The 12,158-nt window shown below is 42.6% G+C and overlaps 1 protein-coding gene across 1 annotated transcript in view; it reads left to right on the forward strand.

Annotated features, from left to right (window-relative positions):
* The window catches only part of LOC111156684 (N-acetyllactosaminide beta-1,6-N-acetylglucosaminyl-transferase-like), a 30,999-nt gene extending 21,532 nt beyond the window's left edge, over window positions 1-9,467 (forward strand). The window contains exon 2 of the mRNA XM_022517712.1: window positions 9,337-9,467. Within this exon, the coding sequence (XP_022373420.1) occupies window positions 9,337-9,467 (131 nt within the window). The remainder of the gene's footprint in view (window positions 1-9,336) is intronic.
* The last annotated feature ends 2,691 nt before the right edge of the window (window positions 9,468-12,158 follow it).

Raw genomic sequence — 12,158 nt, forward strand, 5'->3', positions numbered from 1 at the left:
GTGTCTGTTTTTGTGCCAGTACCATACTGGCTTGATGATGACAGCTTTGCAATAGAGCCTGAAGTCTGGAATTGTGATGCCACCAACTTTCGCTTTCTTTTTCAATATTCCTTTGGCTATTCGAGGTCTTTTCTGGTTCCATATAAATTTTAGGATTTTTTGTTCTATTTCTTTGAAAAAAATGGATGGGATTTTGATAGGGATTGCATTAAATGTGTAGATTGCTTTAGGTAGAATAGACATTTTCACAATATTTATTCTTCCAATCTATGAGCATGGAACATTTTTCCATTTCTTTGTGTCTTCCTCAATTTCTTTCATGAGTACTTTATAGTTTCCTGAGTATAGATTCTTAGCCTCTTTGGTTAGGTTTATTCCTAGGTATCTTATGGTTTTGGGTACAATTATAAATGGGACTGACTCCTTAATTTCTCTTTCTTCTGTCTTGTTGTTAGTGTAAAGAAATGCAACTGATTTTTGTGCATTGACTTTATATCCTGACACTTTACTGAATTCCTGTACAAGTTCTAGCAGTTTTGGAGTGGAGCCTTTTGGGTTTTCCACATATAGTATCATATATCTGCAAAGAGTGATAGTTTGACTTCCTCTTTGCCGATTTGGATGCCTTTAATTTCTTTTTGTTGTCTGATTGCTGAGGCTAGGACTTCTAGTACTATGTTGAACAGCAGTGGTGATAACGGACATCCTTGTCATGTTCCTGACCTTAGCGGAAAAGCTTTCAGTTTTTTTCCATTGAGAATGATATTTGCAGTGGGTTTTTCATAGATGGCTTTGATAATATTGAGGTATGTGCCCTCTATCCCTACACTTTGAAGAGTTTTAATGAGGAAGGGATGCTGCACTTTGTCAAATGCTTTTTCAGCATCTATTCAGAGTATCATATGGTTCTTATTCTTTCTTTTATTAATGTATTGTATCACATTGATTGATTTGCAGATGTTGAACCAACCTTGCAGCCCTGGAATAAATCCCACTTGGTCATGGTGAATAATCCTTTTAATGTACTGTTGGATCCTATTGGCCAGTATTTTGGTGAGAATTTTCGCATCTGTGTTCATCAAGGATATTGGTCTGTAATTCTCTTTTTTGATGGGATCCTTGTCTGGTTTTGGGATCAAGGTGATGCTGGCCTCATAAAATGAGTTTGGAAGTTTTCCTTCCATTTCTATTTTTTGGAACAGTTTCAAGGAATTAGTTCTTCTTTAAATGTTTGGTAGAATTCCCCTGGGAAGCCATCTGGCCCTAGACTTCTGTTTGTTTGGAGATTTTTGATGACTGTTTCAATCTCCATACTGTTTATGGGTCTGTTCAGGTTTTCTATTTCTTCCTGGTTCAGTTGTGGTAGTTTATATGTCTCTAGAAATGTATCCATTTCTTCCAGATTGTCGAATTTGTTGGCGTAGAGTTGCTCATAGTATGTTCTTATAATTGTTTGTATCTCTTTGGTGTTGGTTGTGATCTCTCCTCTTTCATTTAGGATTTTATTTATTTGGGTCCTTTCTCTTTTCTTTTTGATAAGTCTGGCCAGGAGTTTGTCAATCTTATTAATTCTTTCAAAGAACCAGCTACTAGTTTCATTGATTTGTTCTATTTTTTTTTAGTTTCTATTTCATTGATTTCTGCTCTGATCTTTATGATTTCTCTTCTCCTGCTGGGTTTAGGCTTTCTTTCTTGTTCTTTCTCCAGCTCCTTTAGGTGTAGGGTTAGATAGTGTATTTGAGACCTTTCTTGTTTCTTGAGAAAGGCTTGTACCGCTACATATTTTCCTCTCACGGCTGCCTTTGTTGTGTCCCACAGATTTTGAACCGTTGTGTTTTCATTATCATTTGTTTCCATGATTTTTTTCAATTCTTCTTTAATTTCCTGGTTGACCCATTAATTTTTTAGAAGGATGCTGTTTAGTCTCCATGTATTTGGGTTCTTTCCAAATTTCCTTTTGTGATTGAGTTCTAGCTTCAGAGCATTGTGGTATGAAAATATGCAGGGAATGATCCCAATCTTTTGATACCGGTTGAGACCTGATTTATGACCCAGGATGTGGTCTATTCTGGAGAGGGTTCCATGTGCACTAGAGAAGAATGTATATTCTGTTGCTTTGGGATGGAATGTTCTGAATATATCTGTGATGTCCATCTGGTCCAGTGTGTCATTTAAGGCCTTTATTTCCTTGTTGATCTTTTCCTTGGATGATCTGTCCATTTCAGTGAGGGTAGTGTTAAAGTCTCCTACTATTATTGCATTATTGTCAATGTATTTCTTTGATTTTGTTATTAATTGGTTTATATAGTTGGCTGCTCCCATGTTAGGGGCATAGATATTTAAAATTGTTAGGTCTTCTTGTTGGACAGACCCTTTGAGTATGATATAGTGTCCTTCCTCATCTCCTATTATAGTCTTTGGCTTAAAATCTAATTGATCTGATTGATATAAGTATTGCTGCCCCAGCTTTCTTCTGATGTCCATTAGCATGGTACATTGTTTTCCACCCCCTCACTTTAAATCTGGAGGTGTCTTCGGGTCTAAAATGAGTTTCTTATAGGCAGCATATTGATGGGTTTTGTTTTTTTATCCATTCTGATACCCTGTGTCTTTTGATTGGGGTATTTAGCCCATTAACATTCAGGGTAACTATTGAGAGATATTAATTTAGTGCCATTGTATTGCTTGTAAGGCGACTGTTACTGTATATTGTCTCTGTTTCTTTCTGATCTACTACTTTTAGGGTCTCTCTTTGCTTAGAGGACCCCTTTCAATATTTCCTGTAGAGCTGGTTTGGTGTTTGCAAATTCTTTCAGTTTTTGTTTGTCCTGGAAGCTTTTTATTTCTCCTTCTATTTTCAGTGATAGCCTAGCTGGATATAGTATTCTTGGCTGCATGTTTTTCTCATTTGGTGCTCTGAATATATCATGCCAGTTCTTTCTGGCCTGCCAGGTCTCTGTGGATAGGTCTGCTGCCAACCTAATGTTTTTACCCTTGTATGTTACAGACTTCTTTTCCCAGGCTGCTTTCAGGATTTTCTCTTTGTTGCTAAGACTTGTAAATTTTACTATCAGGTGACGAGGTGTGGACCTATTTTTATTGATTTTGAGGGGTGTTCTTAGCATCTCCTGGATTTTGATGTTTGTTCCCTTTGCCATATTAGGGAAATTCTCTACAATAATTCTCTCCAATATACCTTCTGCTCCCCTCTCTCTTTCTTCTTCTTCTGGAATCCCAATTATTCTAATGTTGTGTCATCTTATGGTGTCACTTATCTCTCAAATTCTCTCCTCGTGGTCCAGTATTTGTTTGTCTCTCTTTTGTTCAGCTTCTTTATTCTCTGTCATTTGGTCTTCTATGTCACTAATTCTTTCTTCTCCCTCATTTATCCTAGCAGTAAGAGCTTCCATTTTTTATTGCACCTCATTAATGGCTTTTTTGATTTCAACTTGGTTAGATTTTAGTTCTTTTATTTCTCCAGAAAGGGCTTTTATCTCTCTGGAGAGGGTTTCTCTAATATCTTCTATGCCTTTTTCGAGCCCAGCTAGAACCTTGAGAATCGTCATTCTGAACTCTAGATCTGTCATATTACCAATGTCTGTATTGATTAGGTCCCTAGCCTTCGGTACTGCCTCTTGTTCTTTTTTTTTTGTGGTGAGTTTTTCCACCTTGTCATGTTGTCCAGATAAGATTTGCTTTCTCCTCCTCTGGAATTCCGCTGTTCTCCTTGGTGAGTGAAATTGGTCTTGGCTGGGTTTCTTATTGATCTTCTGTGAGAGGGGCCTGTTTGTTGTAGTGATTCTCAAGTGTCTTTGCCCCAGGTGGAATTGCATCGCCCTTACCAGGGGCCGGGCTGAGTAATCCGCTCAGGTTTGCTTTCGGGAGCTTTTGTTCCCTGAGCGCTTTCCGTAGAGTTCCGGAGGATGGGAATGAAGATGGCGGCCTCCCAGTCTCCGGCCCATAGGAGCTGAGAGCTTGGGTCCCGCTCCTCAGTGCGCCCTCAGAGAAAAGTGCCCAACCACCTCCTTCTCCCTGGCCTCTGGTCGCGCTTGGAGGAAAGTGCTCAATCGCTTGCACTTGGAGAAAAGCGCCTGGTTGCTTCTGTCTCCGTGGCCTCCGGCCGCGCTCTAAGCTCACCCAGCCTGCGACCGGTTCAAGGTAACCCCAAGCTGAGAGCTCCCTCCTTGGCTTTGTCACTGTAGCCAGTTTCCCCACTCTAATACCTGTGAGCTCTGCGACACTTAGACACCCCTGGTCCTTCTGTGACCCCGCGGGACCTGGGGTTACGGGACCCCGCGTGGGCTTCCCCCCGGTGTTAGCCTCTGAAGTGATGTCTCTCCGTGTAGCAGACTTTTAAAAGTCCTGATTTTGTGCTCCATGGCTCCGCTGCTTGCCGGGAGCTGGCCTCTCCCCCCGCGGTCTATCTTCCCGTCACTTTGGATTCACTTCTCCGCAGGTCCTACCTTTCAGAAAGTGATCCATTTTCTGTTTCTAGAATTGTTGCTCCTCTTCTCTTCGATTTCCCATTGGATTTGTAGGTGTTCACAATGGTTAGATAAGCTATTTAGCTGATCTCCTGCTACCTGATGTCGTCTCAGCCTGCTACTTCCAACTGTTGTTTTTTAAATCTCTCTCCTATACCCTGCCTCTAAGTCAATTTATGGCATATCAGATACCCAAAACATCAGTGTTTGTCAGTAAATAATCCTGTTCCATATTTTGCAGGAGACTGGGATTATGCACAGGTGTGCTTGCTGTATACAGTAAGTTAGAGAAGGTATTTGGGGCAGGACCCTGGCAACTAGGCCTTCTCTCTCCCCCCACTCTCTTTTTTAGAGAGGGAGGTAGGGTGGGGACAAAGAGGGAGAGAGAATCTCAAGCAGACTCCCTGCTGAGCAGGGACGGAAGGAGCCTGAGGCAGGGCCCTATCTCATGACCCTGAGACTGTGAGCTGAGCTGAAATCAAGAGTCAGCCACTTAACTGACTGAGGTGCCCAGGTGCCCCTGGACTTTTCTCACTTAAATACCCATATTAACACTTTTCTGTATGTCCATTTTCTTCCATTCTTCCTGGGGGTGCTGATAGGTTTCCATAGTAAATTTTACAGGGATCAGATTATCCACCATTTGAGTTCATGTTTATTAAGTATTTTCAAATTGTGCAATTGTTGTTTTGTTTTTTATGGTAAAGTGGTTAGTCACAGAAAAATAGGTCAGGTAGAGTCATAGGGGAAAAACAAAGTCAAAGAATTTTGGTCTCTGTCCTATTGGTTCTCAGACAGTTGGTCCCAAGAGCTTTTTAGAACACAGATTGTGGGCACCTGGGTGGCTCAGTGGGTTAAGCTTCTGCCTTTGGCTCAGGTCATGATCTCAGTGTCCTGGGATCGAGCCCCGCATCAGGCTCTCTGGTCAGCAGCAAACCTGCTTCTTCCTCTCTCTCTGCCTGACTCTCTGCCTACCTGTGATCTCTCTCTCTGTCAAATAAGTAAATAAAATCTTAAAAAAAAAAAGAAAGAAAGAGAGAAAGAAAAAGAAACACAGATTGTTGGGGGCATCTGGGTGACTCAGTCGGTTCAGCATCCAACTCTTGGTTTCAGGTCAGGTTGTGATCTCAGGGTCGTGAGATCAAGCCCTGCATCAGGCTCCACACTCAGTGCAGGGTCTGCTTGAGTTTTCTCTCTTCCTTCTACCCTTCCCCACCTCTCTCAAATTAATAAATCAATCTTTAAAAAATAAAATAAAATAAAATAAATGAAGATTATTAAGTTTTACCTGAAACTTATTGACCACTTGGGATGTGGACCCTACAACCTGTATTTTCACAGCCCGTCCAGAGGACTGGATGCTTCACAGAAGTTTGCATACTCTTGATCAGGACAATCCTTATCCCCAAGTCCCAGACACACCTAGTCTGGCTGAATACTTTTAGAAACAAAGGTTTTGGTTCTTCCAGGGTTAGCAATTCACTTCCACATGTAAATTCAGTGATTAGTTTCCTCTTGGAATGTTAATTTGCTGTGATTTATTTGGGGTAATTTCATTTTCTAAGCCTCCAAATTTCAGGCTCTTGCTATTTCCAATTGGTGTATTTATGCTACCAGAACATTGCAACCTATCTGCGCATGCTTGGGCATTTGCCTATTTGAATATATCTTTTGCAAGTATTTGCATCGCCTCCCTTAACATCCAGGAAGCGTTTCCATGATACCTTTGCTCCATCAAAATCAGATGCAGAGCCGTTCAGCGTACACCACCATGATATGGTATAGGATGACCGTCCTCTGGACCTACTCTCTAGGTCTTAAAATTCTACATATTAAACTTCTTCCTTCCACTGAGAGAAGAGTTTGAAATAATGCTTTGGCTTCTGTGATCTAGACAACAACTTCTTCTGTTGCTAATTAGATGAATGGTATAGAAAGCAAAATGATTGGGTCCCAGGAGAAGGTGGATTTTTCCCCAGAGAGCCCCATCAGAGGATTCCTCGGTTATCGGAGTTGTTTTAGTTGAAGATGTGTTTTGGAAATGTCTTCTTTCTTTAACATCGTGATCATCATCATGAAAGAGAAAACCAAAAACCTCCATTTACAAATTATCTGGCCACCAGAACAGAATTATGTAGTTGGCCGTCTGAAGTGAATTTGATTGTCACCATTCTCTACTTCCCTGTGCATTACCCTTAGCTCAGGGGGAAAACATAATTCCCTATGTGTTATAATTAAAAATAAATCCCTGAGTCATTTGGCCTGCTTCAATAACAAAGAAAACCACACAAAAATGACCTTCCAAAGAACAGCCATCAGTGAGCCCAAGAAATGATAACATCTCACCTCATTCACTCAAATTTTTCTGCCATGGGACTTAGGCTCTCAATGTCACTTTGATAAACTTGATCAGACCCTGTCCTTGTGGGGCCCTTTCTGCTATTATTTAACATTTCAAATGTTGTATGCCTGCTCAAGCTTGTGTCCCCTCCATTTCTTCCCCAACCAAAGGACAGCAGTTAATTGAGAATGGAAAAACCAGTCCCAGAACAATTATGAAACCATAATGAAGTTTGCATAAGTACATGCAATTAAACAAAGAAAAGGTATGTGAGGAAGTGTGGTATGTTCATGGTTAGGTCTCTGCAGGTGTGTACTGAAACAGAAGAGCAAAAAAAAAAAAGGAATACTGGACCAGGAAAGTCACAAATCATGGAGGGTTCTCCTAGCCTCTGCTATTCTAATACACAAATTAGAACAAAGGGCAACTATAGATTTTAACACTCCTTTTTCCATTGCTGAAAACTGTACTTTTCAAATACCCAGATGATTCTGGACCCATTCAATGAGCATTGAATGCAGCGTGTGCCAGATGGCCTACCTTCCAGAATACAAGGGAAGGCTGTTTGAGTTGCTGGACAATGGTAGGAACAGAGGGAAAATGTCCCCGGCTCTCCTGCAGCTCACCTTCTAACCTTGACTGGTACTCTGAGGTCATGGTTCGCTGATAGGAGGGTTTTTAATCTGCTGCTATGCTGGAGAAATTCCAGATTCACAACTCTGGGAAATTTCTCCACATTGGGCTTTCTTGTTCTTCTGTTCTTTTTTTTTTTTTTTAGATTTTTATTTATTTGACAGACAGATCACAAGTAGGCAGAGAGGCAGGCAGAGAGAGAGAGGAGGAGGAGGCAGGCTCCCTGCTGAGCAGAGAGCCCGATGTGAGGCTCGGTCCCAGGACCCTGGGATCATGACCTGAGCCAAAGGCAGAGGCTTTAACCACTGAGCCACCCAGGTGCCCCTCTTGTTCTTCTGTTCTTGTTTGCTCTTGCAATCTCTCCAGTTGGAGCCCCTTCTCCATGTTCTGAGGGGCAGAATCCAACCACTGGAAGCCCTTTCTCACCATTCCAGTTCCTAGGGAGCTTTTTCCCCTCTGAGCTCCCATCGCATTTACTGGATATCCTCTTGTTTGGAACCAATCCACAGTCTTCTGTGTTTTGCTCGTCATGTATTTTCAGCTGTATGTATTTTGAATCCTAGTGAAGATGGAATTTCCTACAGGACAGGGGCCATTCCTCACACTTCCTGGATTCCGTCACTGCTGCTTAGCGGATTCACCATACCCATACTGAATTATCGCTCATTTTAGCTAAAAGAGACTACAGAGAACATCTTTTTTTAAAGATGAAGCAAGTAGGGAGCCAAAGACCACATACTTGGTTGAAGTTACAAAAGGGACTAGGATCCAGTGTCCTGATTTTGCACCATGCCCTGTTAGTAATATTGTGAGGGTTAATAGAACCCCCCCTTTTTTTTAAGATCTTTTATTTATTCATTTGACAGAGAGAGAAAGAGAGTGAGTGAGAGCATGAGCAGAAGGGAGGGTCAGAGAGGGAGGAAGAAGCAGACTCCCTGCTGAGCAGGGAACCAGGCTCTGGGCTGGATCCCAGGACCCTGAGATCATGACCTGAACCAAAGTTTGACGCTCAACAACTGAGCCACCCAGGCACCCCTGGGCAACCCTTTTGACACACAAGTGAAAACACATTTTGCATGGTTTCTCACAGAAACTTGATTGAAAGTTGTGGGTTTTTTAATGTCATTTAATCTAACTGATCAATCATTCTGGCCAGATTCTTAATCATAGGAAACAAACTGATGGTTGTTGGAGGGGAAGGGGGCAGCAGGATGGGGTATCTGGGTGATGGACATTAAGGAGGGCATGTGATGTAATGAACATTGGGTGCTATAGAAGACTGATGAATCACAGGCCTGGACCTCTGAAACCATTAATATAATAGATGTTAATTAATTGAAAAAAAAAAACAAGAAAGAAAATAAAATCAATCTGATCAGAGTTTTTGTTTGTCAAAATAAAAGATACCAGTTGTTCTGTTCTCAATTCCAGTTAAGAGTGCATTACCTATGCTTAACTGGAACATGGGGGATGTAGACTCCCCTCATTCATTCATTCATTCAACACATACAAACAAGTAAAAAAAAAATAGTATAAATATGGTAACATACGTATTTCTACATTACAAGGTTGGGCGAGTGGAAAAGGAAGTCTAGACTTCCCGCTAATTCTCAGCCCATGAATTCCTTAGTGACCCGGAACTTTAAATCCTTCTTCTATCTATATTCTTATAAGGAAAAACTCAAGAGGTGCAGCAGCTTATGTTCTGTGAGTATTTACATGACGAAGGCCTCATTAAAGCCTCAGGGTTGCTTCTAAAACATCGTTAATGAGTACATAAATAATGAATTTATTTTTATTATTATTATTATCAGTGGGTGCAGTATACTGACGTATCCTTCCTCATTGTGACTTATTTCACTCTTGTTCCTCCCTCAGCTGGCACGGGTTGCCTGGGAGCACTCCCCCACCTAACCATGTCCTTGGTCGACCTCCTTTGCGGCAAGATGGAGGCCCAGTCTTTTCTGCACAGTCTTTTACGACAGTCTGGTGCGCCACGATTTCTGTAGTGCCACAGCCCCCTTCAGCGCCGTCCTCTCTGGGTCCTCCGCCATCTTGCCCCTTCACGCGGAAAGCCTAATGGTGCTGAGGTGTCGGGGCATCTTCTTTCATCCCCCTGATGATTTCTTAATTTCATGGAGATTCTGAGTCGTCTGTCGTTTCCAAGAGAGGATACACTCTTCATGTGGGAGCTGTGTTCTAAGATAGCCCCAGAGCTGGAAGAATGCTTTGCCAATGGACAAAAAATTAAAACTGGAGGGAATGAAGGGCAAGCATTGAAGGCGGCCGCAGGGGAGGGGAAACACGTCTCGCCTGATTAATTGGCTAGTTGGGGAATAATTGCTTCCAGAGTGAGCACAAGGCTCAGTTGCTAGGCCTACAGGTGCCAGCCCGGTCCTTGGCTGCGGTCAGAGGCAGAGAGGGAAGGGAAGGCTGAGCAGTTGAGCCTCGGCCGCAGAAAAACACGTGGGGTCCGTTCTGAGTTCGCGGGTCTTATGGCCTGTTAGGAAGGGAAGGTGGCAAGTACAGCCTTTCTCTGCTTCGACACGCAGTTTCTTAAAAAGTTCTCTTGTGGGTTGGTTGGTTGGTTGGTTTTGGTTTGGTTTGCTTAGTACCAGAACCTGGGGATGGGGAAAGTTAGCTAGCTCAAGGACAGCCAAAAGGACAGTGGGAAAACAGCTGTATTTTCAACACACAAACAATGCCATAGGGAGTAATAGATTGAATACAGAAACATTAGGATAGCTCCTAGATTGGCTGGTGTGTATGTCTTAATATAAGGGCATTTTAATGTCTGTCCCCAAGCCTGTGTGGATCTGAACCCCTGTGTTAATGGCCGGTTGGAAACAATAATGTAAACAGCTTCTGTTGGCCTGATTAGGTTAACCCTGAACACTTCCAGGCTGCAAATATATTAATACTCATTCTAAGCCAAAAAGCTTTGCTAAACTAGATACTGGAATGACTCTGTTTTGAAATAAAATACACAATAACATAATACTTAAAGGTGTTATTTGGAAAAAGAGAAGCTTGGGGTTGCCTTTTCCATGATCATGCACTTTGCTGTCATTTTCTTTGCTTTATTCCGTGGAAGACGCTAAGAATTAGATTTATCTGTTTTACCCACATAATGGCTACATTTTCTTTATTCTACTTTGCTTAAAAATCTGAAGATGGATTCTACATGGAGTGTACTTGTGGCAGGTCTTAAAAAATGAAGAGGATTTAGTGAAGGGGAGAGGAAGAGAAGGTACGAGTTGGAAGGGTGAAAAGTAGGAACAGTGAAAACTAGCAGAAAGAAAAGCTACAGAGGGCCTGGCTGGTTAGGTCAGTAGAGCATGAGACAGCTGATCTGGGGGGTCGGGGTGGGGGATCTTTGCTAGTTCGAGCCCCACGTTGGGCATAAAGTTTGCTTAAACAATATACTGTGCTCAGAAGATCCATCACTTGGAGCATAGTGCCTTGAACAGTGGAAGGCTCCTTTCCTATCCTTGCCAAAGCAGGAAATCAGCATATTGTCATCTTAATTCCATTAATAGCAGGGTAGAGACTTTTCAAAAGGAGGGAGAGAAATTCCATTGAAGGACATTATTTCTTCATGGGGTGGGTGGGGGCTCAGTCTGTGCTTTGAGTTGATTGCATAGGGCGGAGGGTGTCAGGTTGACATTCAGAGCATGAGGAAAAATGGGGAAAATTGTTGACCTGGCACTTTAGAAGTCATTGTAAATAGGGGTGCCTGGGTGGCTCAGTGGGTTAAAGCCTCTGCCTTCGGCTCAGGTCATGATCTGAGGGCCCTGGGACTGAGCCCCGCATTGGGCTCTCTGCTTGGTGGGGAGCCTGCTTCTCTGCCTACTTGTGATCTCTGTCTGTCAAATAAATAAATAAAATCTTTGAAAAAAAAGTCATCGTAAATAAAATACATTAATCTATATTTAAAAAATAAAAAGCAGCTGGCAGAAAAGTGAGGGGTTGAAGATGAGAAGCTCCTAAGTCAAAGGGCTTGATACCCTTTACAGGTGGGGGGAAACATGGTTCCTTTCCTAGAAGGTCAATAAGCCTGATTGGGCAGGTTCAACGCGCTTCTCTAAGTATTGATGATGTTCTCTTGGTGTTGAAGACCTGTGTGCTCCTCCTCCCCTCAATCTGAACATCACTTGTGGCCAGAATTCAAGTTCTTTCCAGGGAAACTTTAAATCCTTACGTAAATCAGGGGATGTAGCTTGGGACTAGCTCATGTGACCCTAGCATTCTGTGACAAGCACCTCCATAGATGCCATAAAGGGAGGAGAGGAGCTCGCACCTGATCTCAAAGTCACAGGGAGCCTGCATTGTCAGGTCCCTTAGGAGCGGGTGCCCAGTAATCTCTTGTTTTTGTAAAGGCTAGGGCGGGGCGGAAAGCGTTACAAAGGAGCCGGGATGGATGTTGTTGTTTTGCTCTTTTAGATCTTATCTCTTTAGTCCCTTTTGTCATTAGAGCATGTTTTTCATGAAAGTATTTGAGCATGGAGGCCGCATTACATGCTGTGGATTGTACTGGAAGAGCCGAGGAACCAGGTGATAGCCAGGGGCAGCCAGAGGGGATCGCGCCGCAGCCCGCCAATGACTAGCAGGAAACAGCACTCCTGCCAGAACGCATTATTTCAACTTTGGCTTTCAGGGCACTAATTCCCTGAATGGCAATAACAAAGGGGTGGGAGGGA

Source organism: Enhydra lutris, unplaced genomic scaffold (assembly GCF_002288905.1).
Source record: "Enhydra lutris kenyoni isolate GAN:26980312 unplaced genomic scaffold, ASM228890v2 scaffoldscaffold48, whole genome shotgun sequence".
NCBI classification, from domain to species: domain Eukaryota; kingdom Metazoa; phylum Chordata; class Mammalia; order Carnivora; family Mustelidae; genus Enhydra; species Enhydra lutris.